Source organism: Pseudopipra pipra, chromosome 9 (genome assembly GCF_036250125.1).
Source record: "Pseudopipra pipra isolate bDixPip1 chromosome 9, bDixPip1.hap1, whole genome shotgun sequence".
Classification (NCBI taxonomy): Eukaryota; Metazoa; Chordata; class Aves; order Passeriformes; family Pipridae; genus Pseudopipra; species Pseudopipra pipra.
Genome location: NC_087557.1, coordinates 7,067,415 through 7,086,485, shown reverse-complemented (window position 1 = coordinate 7,086,485; position 19,071 = coordinate 7,067,415). Strand labels below are relative to the sequence as shown.

General features: G+C 40.6%; 1 protein-coding gene across 2 annotated transcripts in view; it reads right to left on the bottom strand.

The window, feature by feature from the left end:
• Window positions 1-19,071, bottom strand: part of TEDC1 (tubulin epsilon and delta complex 1) — a 71,526-nt gene that overhangs the window by 22,432 nt on the left and 30,023 nt on the right. Inside the window, exon 6 of one of the 2 annotated variants that reach the window (XM_064664392.1) lies at window positions 2,951-3,037. The exons of the other annotated variant lie outside the window; for it this stretch is intronic. Within the exon in view, the coding sequence (XP_064520462.1) occupies window positions 2,951-3,037 (87 nt within the window). The remainder of the gene's footprint in view (window positions 1-2,950; window positions 3,038-19,071) is intronic. 2 annotated transcript variants of the gene reach the window in all.

Genomic DNA, 19,071 nt, shown 5'->3' with positions numbered 1-19,071 from the left:
TGGTTCCCCCCCATCTTCCTGGTAATTCATAACTAGGAATTCACTGCTGCCATCTCAATACACAGTTGCTCCACAATTTCAGAGTTATTTTAAGAGAGAACCCCCTCAGTTCACTGTAACACATTTCCAAGTTAACAGAAAACTTATGTTGCTAACCTAGCTTATTTTAAAAAGCACTGCACAGTCAGCTACTCTCTACTGCTTTAAAGCATGAAGTAACACTCATCAGATGGAGGTGATTAGTTCTGCAGCAGCTCTAGATATGCCCTTTCCTCTCAGACTCTGAGGCTGGATGCACTTCTATGGCTTTTTGTAACAAAGTGATGATCAGGAAGGAGGTAAGTGCTTACACTGTACAGGAGAGCCTCACCTGACATGTGGCACAGCAAGCTATAACACCCATGGGATCACTTGTGCCCATGGAAAACTCCACAAGTTGAGGAACCCCAAGAGATCCCTGCTCCACGCTGGTCAGGAGCTGTCAGCTCTAGCTGATCATGACCATCTAGTTGACTTGATAATTAATTCTGCAAGTGCCTTCCAAGATAGCAACTGATATTTCATATACTCAAAAAAAAAAAAAAACAAACAATCCACAGCCAAATAAACAAAGCCTTCAGAGTCCTTGAAATGCATATATTCACTCTGGTGCACAGACTGTGTAGAAACACACAGTGTTCAAGCCAGGGTAGCACAGCACAACTAAAGGAGCCAGGCCTCACTCACGGAGTATTAAATATTTATTTCCATACCATTATCAAGAAGACATTAAATAGGAGAAGTCATAATCACTTCTAAGGACATAATTTGCATTCAGAATTATCTTTAGTAATTGAAGAAGTAATTTAAAAACACTGAGAGGAAATTCAGCAGTTGAACAGCATGGTCTACACGCAGGTGAGGAAAAACCAAGTCCATAATTACTGGCTCAGCAGCAACACTGCTGGATGAGATCAGAAAGCCAGAAGTCACCAGTATCACACTGTTAAAGTCAAGTACCATGTTAGCAAGTATAAACACAAGTCTCTGTGATAAAAGAGCAATAACTGTAACATTGACACACAGGTGAGGCACCTGAAATTAAACACAGATAAAGGGGAGGGAAAGTCCTATATGAAAGCAGCAACAACCATCACAAGTTTGGAAGAATGGCCTACAAAGAGACACAAAGACATCAGAACTTTTGCTTGGCCTAGAAACAGGGACTGGGAAGGCAGTGACATGCTAACAGCCTTCACTTATATAAAAGATTGCTATAAAGAGGATGAGAATTTTTATTTTTTCGCCTCTTTCTCTCTTTTCTCTGAAGGTAGGTTAAAAACTCTGGCTTAATTCACAGCAAGAGATTTTTAGGCTCATACAAGAAAAAAACTTCATAAGACAGCTAAGAATGACATAAGATACCCTACTAAACCTCCTTTCTCAGCAAGCATCAGCATTGCAAATTGGCACAAAGGATCACTGAGGCCAGCAGCTCATGCTGACCAAGGCCCAGCTCAGGAGAACACAGACATGGGGGGACACTGACAGGATAACAAACTGCATGGGAGTAAAACAAAGCTTTTTTGGTTTTGCTGCATTTTGGAGGCGTTTTCTGTTCACATTTTAAATTCATTAAATGACAAAATTTTGAAGTAACATTAACATTTGGATAATGCTGTCAGGCACACAGTGTTGTTCTTGGTGTTGTCCTATGCAGGGCCAGGATTTGGACTCAATGATCCTTCTGGGTCCCTTCCAACTCAGGATATTCTATAATTACTGCAGTGATATCATGCTCTGTCATGCTCCTGCCCACAACCATCAGGAAGACCTGGCAGTAGCTATGCAAGAACCACCCCATCCATCAGATCAGCAGCGCAAAACACAGGTTAAGGGGAAAGTGAAAACTAGTGTATTTTCAAAGCACATCTCATTTCCATACATCCTACTGCACCTGGGAACAACCACCAGTGAAACAAAAGGCAAATTCACCATCCAGCATATTGAATAATTTAAAAAGATGTGCTGGTCAGTTGATTTTTTTTCAAGTATTTATTTAGGACATCTCCAGGAAGTTCCCTATCACTCCCCACACCGTGCAACATGCCAAAGGCAAATATTTTGGCCATAACACCTGCAGTTGTATTTTGCCTATTGGGAGCCAGGCCTATGCTAGAGTTGATCCTTCTCAAAAAAAAGTTAAGATGGTAAACTTGTAAAGCAAAAGCCATTAGAGAACTAACAGCAGCTAGAAGCATCTTTCAAGTGAGGCAATTTTACACTGCCCTGTGCCTTGATTTTAGTGTAGAAGGAGGCATATGGGCAATTACCAGTCAGCTCACTGATTATGAAAATTTTGTAATGTGGTGCTCTAAAGAATTATTTCAGCAACAGCGAACGGGCAAAAGTCGTAGAGAGAAGTGAGATGGATGGCATCATTTGCACTTAGTTGAGAAATCCTAAGATGCACAGAGAGAGGCTTATTGATTTTCTTATGATCATTCAACACAGTTCAAGGGGAAATCAGCAATGTCAACACACAATTTGGCTGGGAAAAATGAAGTTGTTTTCAGTATCAGCTGCTTGCAAATTTAGTTATTCTCAAGACTGCAATAAACCTTAGAGGCCCTCTTCTGAAAAGCCATTTAATCTGAAGAAAATGTGTGATTGCTATGTTCGAAAACTATTAACAAGATGAAGATCAGATGTTTACATTTGTGTTAACTACATGAAATTCTGCCATTCTGTTCTGCAATTCCTCAGCTTAGCTGGGTGAGTCCTACTGAAGAAAACAGGAACAAAAGAAAACTAAGAAAACATTACTTTACCAAAGGCTTTTTGACTTTATCTCAAATGCTGTTGAACAGCTGGTTTGCAACATTTATTTTGTGGAAAGGGGCCTTTGGACATAGTTAGCTATGTTAGAGTCAAGAAAGTTGCACATTTCAAAATCAGTTTGATTCATTACCATCCACTGCCAATAAACTGGTTCCAGTTGCTTCCACTCCAGAAAGGCTTCTAGTTGCATGGTTTCAGACTCCAGAAGCTGTAAAAGCTAGAGGAAAGGAGACAAAGGAAAGGAAATAAGGTAACATTGGTCACTTGAGAACTGAATGAAATGTATGTTTGGTCTGAAGTACAAAAAGAGTGAGTGGTACATGGGACAGCACTGGGTTGCTTTACAAGGACATTGTAAAACCAGCTGGAGAAACATGATGTGAAACACTTTTCTCAGCATCACCCTCACTCCAAATGTACAAACTTGATCAGCTTTTCTGTGCATATTTGTGAGCTTCCATATTGTTTTGAGGGATCAAAGAGACATAGTTCTGATATATAATTAGGTGCATGACCATCTTCAAATCTTCTGTGTTTCTTGACTACCAAAATAAGCCCTGTTTATCCAAAAGTACTTTTACCCCATCTACCCCTTCACTCTGAAATAGCACTAAAAATGTGATAAACTGTTTGATCTGCTGCATGAGGAATCCCTCCCCTTACCTGAAAGCACTTGAAAGAGACGTTACCTACATTCTAGGTACATGAATTATTATTTTTTCATGAATATATACATAACACATATGTATGCACACACATATACGGAAGAAACATTCCAAGACTAAATATTTATGTATCAGTAAAAAAAAAGTTCTTGGAAAGAACGATAAGGTGAACAAATTAGGTATAAATCAAAGCTTATAAGATTTAACAATTTTGGTACTGGATGTATATTTGAAATTAACAATTTTAGCACCAATCTGACACCAAAGACAACTTTTTAAGATGACACACATAAAACTATGGCCTCAAAGAAAATGATGAGGACCAGATCATAACTACTTGAATCCACCTTACACAGATAACTGTCTTCTGCTAGCTTTGTTGAGTTTACTACATCACCTAATTTAAGTAACTGCAAAGCATGCGTTGACTTTGCAATTTTATTCTGCAGATATAACTTGAAGATAAAGGACCCAAAGAAAGGAATGCAAGAGTAACTGCTGGAAATTATAAGCAGTTTCCTCTAAAGCATTGTTGCATCCAAAATACAATTATTACACATTTGTTTGCACAACTGACACTTGGCATTACACTTAATGACTGCTAATTTCAAGCTCAGCTGGGATATAAAAGGTGGAAGAATGAGTTTCTATCTCCTTCTTTTTCTTTTCTACTTTTTTTTTCATAGGTATATCTACAGCACAAATGGTTTACATTATGGGATCTGATGCTGGCAATAAAACCCAGACAAAAAGTTGATTAAATATTCAGGCAACAGCTAAGTTACTTGATTTTAAAGCAGCTTTGTAATGTGCTCACAAGCTGTGTGTGATTGCACTACGAACATGTCTTATTACAGCTAAAGAGGGCTGAGGGTTGGAATGGGGAGTCTTTCATTTTGAGCCTTCAAAAAAAATAGTCTTAGTAAAAAGACAGTCATCATCTTTATTCTCACTAGAGGAGCTCCTGAATGTTAGAAGTGCCATATGCCACTGCCACTTGCTTTCACACCACAACTGGAAGGATGTGGTTCTGAAACTTCACCAAACCTGTAAAGGATCTGTTGGAGTTAACTGACCTTAACAATAATCAAAGCTTTCTGAGCAGTCCCCTAACCTCAAACCCTTCAGGATCTTTTGCATTTGGGAGGGTTTTGTTGCCTTTTTTTTTTTTTTTTAACTGCTCCATTAGTTATACAAAACTTGAATAGCTCATTTGAAAGCATTCATCTGACTCACCTACCTACAGCATTCTCACCTTTCACTAAGGTATTACCACCCTCAGAAACTGTGTCCTAGATTATTTCAGCCTTAAATCAGTAACGGGATCACTGCACTGTTCATCCTAGGACAGTTTCCAGCCTAGAAGGAATACACCCTGGCAGCCTTAGGCAAGCCTGCAATAGCCAGCATTTGAGTTTTTACCCCGAGGGACTTTAGGCACTGTTCCTGAATGACAATATCCTCTGCCATCCTTTATATGGGCCTTGCAAGACTTTGATGTTATTGCAACACAGAGAATAAAGCAGAACACAATAAAAACTAATGTACTACAAATATCCTTGAGATATCTTAGCTAAAATCATAAAAGCAAATAAATATTCAAGGCTGGGAAGGGATGTATGTCTGCATGCCTTGTGACTGCATGGTCACAAGGACAGTCTCCACATGACCCAGGGGTGACAGACTTTCACTCAGACTTACCTGCACTCAGGAATGAACATCTCTATCAGACAGCTTCCTTCCCCCAACCCCATCCTTTACTCAAGCCTTTCACAAGCATTTCTTGTTCTTTAACTAAGCTATGCTTTTTGTGACTTTGAGGTCAATGGCATACATTTTTTAGGTCACTAACTGAAAGTCATACCAGAGCTGGTATTTCAGTTGTATTTGCAATTGTGGAAACCATGGCCCAAACTGTACCTCTGCATTTCCCCCCAATACAGTTCCTTTTCTTGTTCATTTAGTACCAACAAGAGTTCACATATATGCAATAAGCAGTTCTGCTACTACATAAACCCCTCAAAATGTAAAAAAAAAAAATTCATAAGCTATAACTAAAGCTGGCTGCCCATTTTCAGTGACCTAAGGACCCAGATGTTATCATGCCTCCTAATGAAATTTAAAGACTGAAGTCTGTAGAAAAGCATTAATTTTGACTCATGAACAAAGCGAGGCAGCAAATCAGAAATGTGCATCACATGGATCTAAGTGATGCTTAAGGATAACGTTTGAAAATTGTCTTTCCCTCTACACAAAATTAAGACAACAAAATCCATTTCCTTCATTCTTCTGGAGGAAGTTATTGCTCTAAAATATTTACACTGAGAGAAAAAGTAATGACAAATTCAAATTGCTAATCTCTGTGGAGAAGCAATTTCATAATGAATGCTGAGAGCAAACACTTTGCAGTAACGACTTCTTTAAACCATTATAAAGAAACCGTCCCTGGTGCAAGCAACAGCTTTGCTATAGAGGGTAAACTGTGCTTAACTGAGCTGCTTCAGAGCAGGCTGCCAGGAAACCTCAGAGTGATGCAGAAGAATGCCAGCTTTGTAAAGAACATGCCTCGCTTCCTCTGGCATGTGGCTGTGATCTCCAAAGCCAAACATCCAGCATCCAACACAGATCACAGGCCTCAGGAAGCTCTGGGAACTTTGGCTGCAAAAGTCCGAGGTGACAAGATCTTCTAGGCGGTTTTGGATACCTCCCTGGAGATGGTCAAAAGCCACCTGGACACAAACCTGATGTGCTCCAGGGGACCCTCTCTGAGCAGGAGTTTGGACTAGATGGCCTCCAGTGGTCCCCTCCAACCCTACCCATTCTGTGGTACTCACCCAGAGGTCAAAGTTGAAACTTCTTCAGTATCCACGAATCTAACGCATATGCCATTTAGACCCATTTGTAATTACTTATGCTCTTGAGATATTAATCTCTTTCATATTATTTACTAGCATATTACAAAATTCATTGATGCCTGTAGACTGTTACAGAAATCAATATTTCATAATTTGCAGCATAATGCACCCTTTTCACAGGCTTAGTTCCAGAGAGCTCCCCACAACAAGTACTTAATCTCCAATGCCCACAAATCATAATTCAACTACCACACCACTGGCAAAAGTATTTTTAATCAAAAATTGCTCTGCCTAAATGTTCAGAAAATCATTTTATTGTTAGACAGAAAAAAAAATGGTATTACAGCAATAAATTATGTTTCTTGGCTCAGAGACAAACTACTGCTGATTCATCACCTATTCACATATGTCTGTAGACAGAAAACTTGCATTGGACTCCTGAGCACTGCAAACCTCACTCCAAAGGCCAGCATCTCTGGAGTATTACTCCAGGCTTGAGACAGGGTTGGTTTAGTATGAAGGCTTATAGGAGGAACCATCAAGACTATTTAATAACTTTATTTGTTTAATAGGAAATGGCTTTATTAAATGTGAATTTTGGTAATCTGAATCCTAGTTCTGAATATCTAACAACCACAAAAGGTAAGTGGAGAAGTTCACTCCAAAAAATGCAAAGAAAGGGGTAAACGCTCATGAGAGTTACACAATTCACATTATCAGAAGAAAACCATTACTGGGATTAAGGATTTAGAGACATAACCAAGCATCAGATGAAACAAACAAATTCAACACAGCTTCACCTCCATCAGTACAAAACTCCCTTACCGAAAAAACCACTTAAACCTTGACAAATAAGAGCCTCTCGGCAGGCAGGCTGTTAGGTGGATTACATTCAGTTTAAAATGTCACACGCTGCCCAAATTGCTTTTCAGCAGGGCAAAGTTTTGAGATTGCCTTCACCAAAAAAAAACCCAGAGAAGACCTCAGTATCACAAACATCTTGGGCTGGGACAGAAAAACAACACCGTAGGTGGACACACTCTAGTGCTCCAAGATTCAGTTCCACACTGTGATTTTTCCAGAAGCAAAGCTGGTTTAAGACATTGCCATATATCCCTTGAAGGTTAAAGCAAAAATAAATAGGCCTGAAAACTAGAAAGTCACGCTGGAGTAGTGTGAAATACTAGCAGCTGAAGAGCAAAAACCAAGAGAACAACAAGCAGCCTCTAGCCACAAGGCAAATAAGGATCTACTCAAGTCATCTCTCTCTGCCTGTGAAAGCTGAGGGCTGAGACAGAGCAGGAGAAGCACCACAGCCCAACTATCATGAGGCAGGTGAATCTGAAAGGCACCTGGAAGACAGAAGTGGAACTTCTCCCAGCACCAGCTATGGACCCCATAGGGACCTTGACTGACACCCCAGCAGGGAGTGGGAAAAGCCCTGTGTGGCTCCAGAAGCTGATATTTCTACATGTGCTGAACATCACCTCTTTTGGAATTGCAACGGCATTTTTTTTTTTGTGGTGCAAGACTGTAAGGGAAAGCAGGATTTGGATCTTTAGCAATACATAAAATACAAAACACAGGAACTTCGGGTGGAGGAGTGTAATTCCAGATGTCAGGACATGTGCAAAAACTCCAACACCTAAACCAAAGTATGTGACTTTTGCACTCGCCAACACCAGTTTTACATCACCGCAGCTCAAACTTCAGCTGAGCCATCTCAGTCTTTCATTGCTGAGAGCAGGAAATCAAACCGCTAATTAAAGACTTAAGTGACAAAGATCATCATTATAAAACATAATTGCTATTTGTGGAGGGATTCAGAAAACAGCTGTTTAAAATGCAACTGAAAGAAAACGGAGTTTAAAACAAACAAAATGAGGCATTTGGCAGATAAAAGTTGTACTACAGCTTTCACAGTGGCAGGCGATGAACTGGGCTGTACCAACAACATTCATTTGCAAAGGAGCAGGTCAATGAACAGACCACTTGGCATTTTCCCTGTCGAAATGGAACAATTAAAACAGGAAAAAACTATTACGAAAAAGAAGACTAATGTGCAAGTTTTTACTTCAACAGCCAAGATCAAGATATAGGAGAATGGAAAATGTACACATTTTCTCCCCTTAAGGTACAACCGATTTTGGGTGCCTAACCTGGCATTCCTGAAGAGCCACATTTTCAGGTAGTATGAAGTATCTTTAGCTCAGTTAAAGCACAGCCAGTAAATACCAAAAATCACAATTTACTTTAGAGAAATCTCAGCCAAAAGATTTCAAAGAAAAGCATCAAATTGTATCACAGTACTGCCTGACAGCTGTTATTATTCTACTGCCAACCAGAACCTCTATGTAGCAGATGTCAAAAAGACCATTATTCTTCTGCTTTTATTCAGACTGTTCCTCTACACAGAACAAAGCATTATCCATACTTATTTTTTCCTTCCCCCCCCATATACTTGCACATTTCCCTATATTTTTAGCAGACCACAGAAACACACATAGAAATCAACAAGAACAAGCAATTTCTAATTTGCTTCTTAAACTGTTCTGAATTCAGCACTGATGCTACACTCCCAAACAGTTCCAATATCCTGGATTCTGTGTGTTTCCACAGGGGATGTTACTACACCAAGAAGAAGTGCCAGTTATAGGAGAAGCATTTCCATATGTACATGTGCCGTATGTTTGCTGTGCATGTGTTCCATGTCTGCCCTGACACCAAGTACCTCACAGCTCTCTCATATAGAAATGTTAAATAAAATTTAGCTCTCACCCAAAGACAGAAAAAGAAACAAAAAAGAATGGCTTCTACCCTGGGAGATCCAACAGCACACAGAATTATCACAGATGTTCATGTCACTTAATTAATTTAGAAATTTATTCAATATGTGGATTAGTCTAAGCTTGCCAACTTGATATGAATAGTGTCTCCCAGCCTAGCTCTCCTTTGACAAGCCATCATAGACTGTCGTGTATGCAGGTGTATTCACACATTTCAAAATATGCACTAATGACTAAAGAAAGTACTAATTTAAAATGTGCTACAGTCTCTCATGTCAATTCATTTCTCTTGCTAGTCTCTTTCACAGCCCTTTAAATTAAACAACAAACATTTAAAAAGAACCACAAATCCAAAACCTCTTGCAAAGCATGAATAACAGCTGATTTTATAACTCTATTTCCTTGGCTATTTAAAAAATTAAAAAATACCTGCCAGTAGAGCTGAGTTAACATTATGGGCCAATTGCACACAAAGTTTAATTTTACAAGGCTATAAAAAAAGCTCCTCCCAATCTGAGCTGCATTCTTGCCTCCAGAAAAAGGGTTCAGTTCAGTTTAGCTTTCCAGAAACAGTTCAGTTGTGGCCAAAGCCATTGCAATGTGTGAATTTAACTGCAGTCTCCTTTAACCAGCACGAGGCTGGAGAATGCAGTGGTCTTGTCTTTCTTGACTTTCTGGATGGGTTAAGTCGTGCAAAGGTGGATGGAGGACAACATGAGGCCTCAGTGAGGGATCACAAGGTCATCATAGCTCTGGGGCACTTCAGGATCAGACTTGATCCACAGCTGTATTTTGGCACAAGAGAAGAGTGACAAGCCTGAGGTCCCTTTTCTGTTAGAAGCTGATAACTGATTTCTCTTTTGGATGAAAACAACAGCACAGACTCCACAAGCAAAGATGCTCTGCACTCTCTAGTGGTTACTGTGACCTTCAAGGCACAATTCAAGAGATGAGTTATGAGTTTGAAAGCTCCTTACCTAAACGTTTTTTCCTGATATTTAATTTGTTCCTTCAGGGTCCAATACCCCAGTTTTAAAATCAACTTGGCTGGACCACTGAGACCACTTCAGACTCCATTAGCTAAAGACTGTCAGCAACTGAGCCACTCTCACTCCAAAGTCTCCTACCACAGAAAGTTCAGAGGCGGCATGACCAGGGTATTTTGATATAAATGTGGATACAAGACACACCTCTCACACCTCAGCAACCTCAGCTGATAAGTGGGAATTTCATCATTCAGCTTACAGACACCAGATATGATGCTGGCACAAGCTTTTCTGTAGCACTGTATGGGACCTCAGAGTCTGCCTGGCCTCTCTGTGCTGACCCAAAGCATCACCCAAGCCAAGGCATCTTGCTCCCACCACTGGGTTTGCTGGCACTTCCACAAAAAAAAAAAATTAAAAATCTAATGCCAACTGATGACAAAGCACCTCAGCCTTGTCTCTCCAGCTTATTAATTCCAGCTGCATTGTCTCATATGGAATTATATTATAGTATGTCACTGTCATTGCCACTGTCACAGCATTCAAATTATGTTAAGTACAGCATAAAACAAGCAAAAGCACAAAAGCAGCAGTGAAGCTCAGTATCATTCTATCAGTTCTGCCACTGACAATCACAACCAAGTGTTTGTATCAGTGCAGTATGTATCTATCGTGCCTCAGAGATACCCTTCTTTCTTATGGTGTAGGAGACTAAGATATTGCTGCTACACAGTCCAAGAATTTATGGAGTCTGTGATAAACCACTGCATCATTTTTCAAGGTCCAAGAACTCTATAAGCTTGGTCAGTAAAATGTACTAATAACTCATCACCAAAAAAATGGTGACGGCAACTACAGAACTGCAGCTCTATTAAATCCTTTTTTTTTTTTGTACGGATAAGTTTAGCTGAAAGCAATATTAGTGACAAATTGCAGCCTGGGGAAATTTTCAGATCAAGGTAATAATGCTATGAGGTAGAATGATTTGCTTTAGCATTGCTATATAATGCTTCCAGTTCTTCCAACTGGACACTAATTGCAGCCAGAGGCCACCTTGCTTAAAAAATATCTAAAGAAATATTTTAGCACTAAACATGTCTGGAGTAATAAAAAAAAAAATAAAGCACCCTTCCTTCAGAAGAGGCACTGGGAAAATGAAATTGGGCAGCGAGTTCAACAACTAAATGATCCATGGCTGGTGACAAGCTAGTGCCTGTCAGTGAAGAAGCTGGTCTCATGCTAAGGGTCTCACCGCCAGCTGCTGAGCTGAACCATGCAGGTGGGAAGGGACCTCTGGAGGTCTCTAATCCAATCCTCCACGGAGAGCAAGGTGCTCAGGGCTCTGCCCAGCAAGTCCTGAACATCAACAATGCAGATTTCACCCCTTCTCCAGGATCTGGTTCCAGAGTTTGAATATCTTCATGGTAATTTTTACCTCTTCTATCTGGCCAGAATTTCTCGTGTTCCAACTTGTGTCTGTTGCTCCTTCTCCTGTCCAGGTGCATCTCTGAGAAGGGCCTGGCCCATGCTCCATCTCTGACCACTTCAGTGGCCTTTCTGGATTTGCTCCTGTGTGCCACCATCCTTGTGCTGGGGAGCCCAAACCAGACACTTGGCAATCAGGCTCACGAGCATTGGGAAAAGGGACAGGATCTCTCCATTTCCCCTGTGTGGGGTGTTTTTCAAAGCTGCTTATTAAGCAGATAGCTCCCAGCAAGGGGTTTGTTCCACCTCAGATGGAATAGCTGGTACCTTTGCACCAGCCTTAGATCAGCTTCTCGAGGCTCCTCTCATTCATTTCTCCAGCCCATCTCGGACCCCCTGAGCGAATATTCACTGCTATGCCCAATCTGGTATTGCCAGCACACTTGCTGGTGGTGTGCTCCATCCCATCATTCAAACCATGAATAAGATGTTAAACAGTACTGGACCAAGAGCTGATCCCAGAGGGACACCACTAACAATCAGGCACCAATTTGAGCTCAGTATCCCATAGTTTTCCCCTCATGCTCCCGCTCACTAATCCAGCCCATCTCTAACGAAGCTGGCTAAAAGGATATAAGGATTTTCCTTCAGTGACACATAAACACCGGCCATTCTCTGTCCTTACCTGCTTTTCAAAGCTCTTTAATTACCTGTCTCTGCCTCCTTCTGGGATGGGATACTCCACACTGCTTTGAAAGAGAACCAGCAGCATGATCCGAGGGGACTGCAGAGGTGGGGAGTGCCCGTCCCAGAGCAGTCACAACTGAACCACCTGGTAACAGCCAGCATCAGAGGAACAGAAACCATCTGATTCCACACAGTTGTGGGGAAGGAGAATTGTTTTGATCATATTCATCTTTTGAAATTCAAAGCGGTTTAGCTCCTGCAGAGGCTTCTTTCTTTCTTTCTACAGCATGAGGGAGAGTCACTCCATACATTTCTGACCTCTTGAACCTCCCTAAATTAACTCTCCCACGGGCATCTTTTCTCCTGTCATCAAGCCTAAACTTCCACCCCGACTAGCATCTGTTTCTTAGCTCTGGATAATGCTTGCTTGTCTTTCAGACAGGATCTGGAAGCCGAGCCCCACTGTTTCCAGAAGGATATTAAAACCTCCAGCAACACCACTACAGGAATGACCAGGGAAGTTAGGAAAGGAATTCCTCACCCAAGACAACTGGTCCACTGCCTGCCCCAAGAGGGGACCACACAAAGCATTCAAAAGCAAGTCATTTGTATTTTAACTTTTTTTCAAAGTTTTTCCTTCTAAAATTGACTTGAATCTGCCTTAGAAACTCCAATATACATTACCTTGCACTTGGACTGCTCTTGCTTCTACAGCACACAGCTCATCAGAGCCTTTCACTTTCTTAACAAGGATCGGGAACTCAGCTACAAATAGACACTGTCTAAAAGCAGCTTTGAAGCCATTTGACCTCGGTAATTCTTCCTAATTTTACACAGATGACAAGGGTTGAATCTTGTTCTGCCTCATTTTTGCAAATGAGTACCTGGATCCACTGTCTCCAACACGTTTTAATAACTACTACAGCAAACCGTGTTTTATGTGACAAATGTCAGCAAATGAACTGAAAACCAATTGCCTACAGTATTTCAGGAGGAAAATGACATGGCAGCCTACCTGCTCCTTCTGTGGAGTGACTCATTAAAAAAGGCAGGAATAACATTCTTTGTTCCTGCCACGCAGCACGGGGTGGGCAGCACATGCTGTCACTGACAGCCTCTTTGCTTTCTTAGCACTTATTCTTGCCTTGCAATGACATGTGGGAAAGAAAAATTATATCTGAATCGCCTGGAGCTTTTTGATTTCCATTTTAAATTGTTTTCTCAGTAGCCCCTCTCCTCCTCTACGGGAAATGCATAACAACCACCAAATCACTTCATTTGTAAGACAGCATGCACTGTCAGCTCCAGTCAGTGTAAGGAGGGGTTCCCATGTACACAGCCAAGAGAAACAAAACACAACAGCTTTTCCCAATAACCTTCAAGGTACCAAGCTTCAAACCAAACCAAGAGAGCCCTCTCCCAGAAAAACAACAATAAGTAATGAGTATTCTGGATTTTAAAGATAATCTAGGCAGTGCCACTAAGAGAACCAAAACACTTTTATTGTGTTGAACATTCCCAGGAAAACATGTGTTTCCTGGCACAGCTCATCCTCCCTGGAGAGTCTGAAAGTCTACCCATCCCAGGGCAGCAATTTCACTGGGCACAGCACAAGAGCAGCCACTCTACTCCTGATGTTACACCACCAAAACACCAAATTAGAGATATCTACAGAGAAAGAATATGCCTTTCAACCAACATAACTCATGGAGGTTTAAAGCTAGTCCTTGCTCCATCATTCAGATTACAGATACCAGGGCACCAACAGGAAAGCAGCAGTCCAGGACAGGGCAGGAGTCTCTAACACGGTCAGAAAGTCAGCTCAGACCAGCCAAGGATCACCAACACACTCCTGACCCTGCTCATTGCAAACAGGACAGAGGCTACATTTCATTTTAGCCTGCAGGTGACCTTCATATTAAACCCATCCTTACAACCTCCACTTCTTATTTGAACCACCACCATCAAAGATCGAATGCTCTGAATCATTCAGCTCCCTCAAGCTTTCCTGTGTGAGCCTCCAGGCCTCCTGCATTTAGGTGCTGGAGCCCCATCTATAATGCAATACATTATTAGATCTGCTTTCCCCTGCAATATTAATGTCAGTGCCCATGTTATTTCTCACCAACCTGACTATCATGCATGTAAAATGTCTAAAGTAACTGTGGCTGGAAGAACAACACAAAGCATTAAGTCACTTAACAAGGGGGAAAAAAGCATTGCCTTTGACTGGCAGGGTTGTTCAGAGCACATGGCAGTAAGCATGTTTTACACCTCTAATGCACAACCCAGCAGGAAAAATGCTAAAGTTGGAAACTGAAGCATTCAAACTTAAAAAGTGCCAGAATTCAAGCTGCCTAAACAACACTAATTTGCCCATCCCATGTGTATAAGGTCTAGAATCATGCAACCGAAATATTTCCCTTCATAATCTGTCTCACCAAGGGCACAGATTGGCTGATGCTCACTCCACATGCTATTTCTTCTCCTTTTAAATGCCATATTACTGTTTGTTCTTCACAGGGAAGCCATACACTTATTTATCACACATCATTCAAATCCCATTCTGAAGGCAGAATTTTTATCTTTCAGATAAACAAGTTATCTTTCCTAATGACCCATCTGAGACGAGACGATAGCATTAATGTCATTTTGCAACTGGAAAATGAAAACAAGGAGATGTAAGTAAAATGCTTCCATTCCTTTTTTTGATGCCTCAACTGAGACTTCCAAGACACGATTTTCAGGAAATTTAAAAATTACTATAAGGCACTCCATGGATATGTCTATCCGGCACAACTCCACAACTTGCAGATGCTTTAGGCAGTTTTCCTACCATGGTAAGTCTAGTTTAAGTAACTTAACCTAGGGAATTTGAGAATCCTACGACACAGAAGCATGGCAGCTCTCTAGGACAGAGCCCTGCTGCCTCAGCTATTCTAGCTTCCTTCCTCTTCCAGTGATTCTCCCCCTCTCACTCCTATTTCTTCACCTTCATCAACCACTTTCTTCACCACAGCTCTGACTCACAAATAAGGCACTCTGTTCTCTGAATGATACAATGGTTCCTAATAAACATATCTTGTTTATTAGGATATAATATAGGATATAATACATTAGGATATAGTGCAATGCTGTGCTCCTATTTAGATTATTGATAACTTTGATGTTTTTAGAAAGATACTTTTCAAAATTCCTCCTGCAGCATCAGGAACTAGTCCACTTGGATCATCATTGGAGGGGGATGACATTTTCCTGGAAGCAGGCAATTTCTCAGAATCCCACAAGGAGCAAGACAGTGATTCAAGTCTTTAGACAGACTCATCTTCCTCATTCACAGCTCCCTGTCCTAATTTTCCTCTCTGCTCTTGACCTTCCTGTCCACATTCAGTCCCTTGTGCTCTTTTCACCCAGACAATCTGAATTCTTTCATATCAGAGTTACCTTGCCTCCCCAATGCCCTTATGCAGGCCTCTAGTCCATGGGTCTCTCCCAGATCCTGACTTCACTAAACAAGAGCCAGAGCAAAAAGGTTCCCTACTGTCCATCCTATCCCTTTCCTCTGCCTGTTCAGAGTCCTACTTCAGCTCCCAGTCTGCAGCTCCTAACACAGTCCATGTTCCCTGTGTTCTTTAATCAATTATGTTAGAATGGTTTAGTAAAAGTAAGTTAAAAACAGGAGAGGAAAACCTGAATACTTTAAAAGGGCAAAGCATTTTCTACTTTTATTCAAAGAGCTGCGGTGAGCATAATTATGCAAATTCAAAAAACTTGTCATAGTTGACCTTTTCAAAACACGTGTGTCCATGGGCCTAACATACAATTCATTGGTGAACCCTGAAATTTTATTAAAGGTCAGCAGTTCTAGAACTGCATCTCATTTCATCATTAAAAAACTTATTTAACATGCAGCCATCAGCAATCTTCAATGAAAAACAAACTTGCTTTAAAACAGGTAACAATTTAGATGCATTGGGCTAGAAAAACCTGTACCTTTAAAAAGTTCTGTAAAAGGAAAAGAAAAAAAAACTGTTCTTGCTACATAAACTATCAGCTTACTTGGTGTTCTGAAAATTCAACAAGGCTAAAATCCAAAGATTTTGGATTTTGAAGCCCTAGAAGCATATCTGGTAAATGATGAGGAGTCATTACTAATTCAAACTAAGTTAATTCTGGTAGTGTGCAGAGAAAGTCTAAAATCTCACAGTGTTTAAATTCTTCAGAGCTTGGCTGTTTCTTCTGCGCTATTGCTCCGAGAACTGTGTCGCAGACCTTTGTGCTCCTTTGGGGGGGATTGTTCTCCACCTTTACAATCTCATTCGCAGCAACACAGTCTCTCCTCACCTTGAGAACCAGTTCACACTACAATCTTTCTGTGAAGAGCTCACACAGACCCCGGCATAACACCGAGTAAAATGAATCCGTGAAGATTTCTGTGGCATCGGGACTGGCCAAGGAGGGATTTTGTACAGAAAATGCACAAAAGTTAAACCAAAACAAGAAAATCCCATGTTTTCACAAACATTCACAAGCCTCAATGCGGTTCCTGTTACACTGTATTATTTTTTTAGGCAGCATCATCTTGAAAAAATTCAAGTTTTCTTTTCTTACAAAAAAACCTGGAACACGATGACAAATAGGCAAAGCTACCCTTAATTAGAACAGTAGTTACAACAAAAAATACTGATCCCTGTTCCATGATGAAAATGACAGAACTATGGCTTTTACTAAGGGAATGAAGAAATACACATACAAAAAGCTAAGGGCCAGATCAAACAGAATTAGCTGCCAGAGCATCACAGAAGATTTTGAATCTATGATAATTTATAGCAAGGAAGGCAGTTTGTCCTTGAAGCTCAAGGACATTTTTTCATTAAAGAACAAATATTTTTTCTGGAATTTACATGCAGTACAAGCCTTCACTTTCTGAATTAACCTTCCACACAGCAGCATCACTGTCTATAGGATGAATGTAATTTTTTTCCACTGGTATCTACACTCTGAGAAATATGTTCTTCAACTGCTTCTTGTACAAGAGATGGAAGGACATCATAAAATATCAGATGGCTCCCTAACAGGCTCTTTGAGATTCAAATAAGGTTACATTATTCACCCCACCATATAAGACCACAACAGGGTTGATTACAGAAATACTACTACAGGTCTGTGTCAAATCAATAATGTGACACAGTGTCAAGCTTATCAGAGAGTTTTAACTGTTTATTCTCATTTAGCACCTGCCTGCAGCGTGTGTCACCACCAGGAACATTCCATGAGGTCCCAAACCATCAGCACAAGGACACCAAATATAGCCTGGGACACAGCAGCTGGAACTATCCTGCCACAGTTATTCCAATTTCATCCAAGAGGGTCAGCAACTTAGGATCCATTTCTGGAGATAATGGAATACCACAGTAATTATTCAGTAGCCAACCAAATAACTTATATTAGCTAACAGACCTCCCTTTTGCACCTCTGCCCTCACACACATGCCAGGAGGTGGTGCTGTCCCTCAGATGCTCTGAATACACTCGTTGCTCTTTCTGTGTAACATATTTATGCAGATAAAAGACTTCACTAGATCAGGGGGGCTTTATGCAAGTGCACAAGCCCACGTGTGCATGCACATGACAACAGCTGAAGATTCAAATTTCATGCAAAGTAACTAGTAAATGCACAGTCAACAATTTTAAAAATTCCAACTTTATCAGTTCCTAATGATCCCAATTTGAATGCACTTGTTCTGAAAGGCACAGAAGCTCTTTAGTGCTTTGCATGAATTCAAATCATTGGCTGTAACTCACAGAGAATAAACCTGTTGTGTCACCCATCTGTAACAGCCATCTGGGACAGATGTTTTAAATGGAAACCGCCACGAGATTTAGGGTTCACAATCAACTGATCATACATCTTGATCATTTACCCCCTGAATGACCCAATAAGAAATTATGGATCCCACCTGACTGAAGGAAGCAATACAGACACTTTACATTGGCTTCCTTCCCTGATACATCAACAGTCCAGAGAGAGGATCAGTGCTATGCCTGCACCATCCTATCCCATCCTACCCAACCCCTGCTGCTTGGAGTGCTAAAGTTCACCTGAATTTTTTATGGGCATGGAATTGATGATTCATTATGTATGCAAAGGCAGGCAGACCACTTGTTTGCTCCTATTTACTTGCTACCAAGGACCTTAGTTTCTTAAGCCAAATAAATCGCCCTTAAAACATGTTAACAATCAACAAGCATAAATATTTTTCATATATTTCTGAAACAAAATTATTAGCTATTCACATCCAAGTTCTGTCAACACCATTGTATGTCCATCTGGCAGACAGTTGCATTATTTATTTGCTGTCACACTTAATAAATTGATTTACTGGCATTTAAAGATGTCATCTTTACTCATTACAATTTCAATGATCACTTCAGCACTGCCAGCATTGTACCAATGACCCGAGTTTCAACATTTAATCTCTACTTAGATTGAATTCCACATATAAAGCAGTATATGAAGAGACAGAAGACACTGAAAGACTATGCTGTTCTCATTCAAAGTTCATTGATCTCTATATGGTAACAATTTGATGAGAAAGTTAATTTAGGGACTCAGCTGCAACATACATTTTTCAAGCTCAAGGTAAACTTCAGAACTGGTGACATTGCAATGAAGAATTAAGGTAAATAGGCTTGATAGACAAGAATGGGACTATATCAGGCTCACAAAAATTAAAAGCTACCCAAGTGGTCACACATCACAGCCACTGTCCTTACAGCCACAGGAGGAATGAGACCACATCCTCAGAGACAATTCTTACTGCCCAGCAAAGTTTGGGGCAGATGCT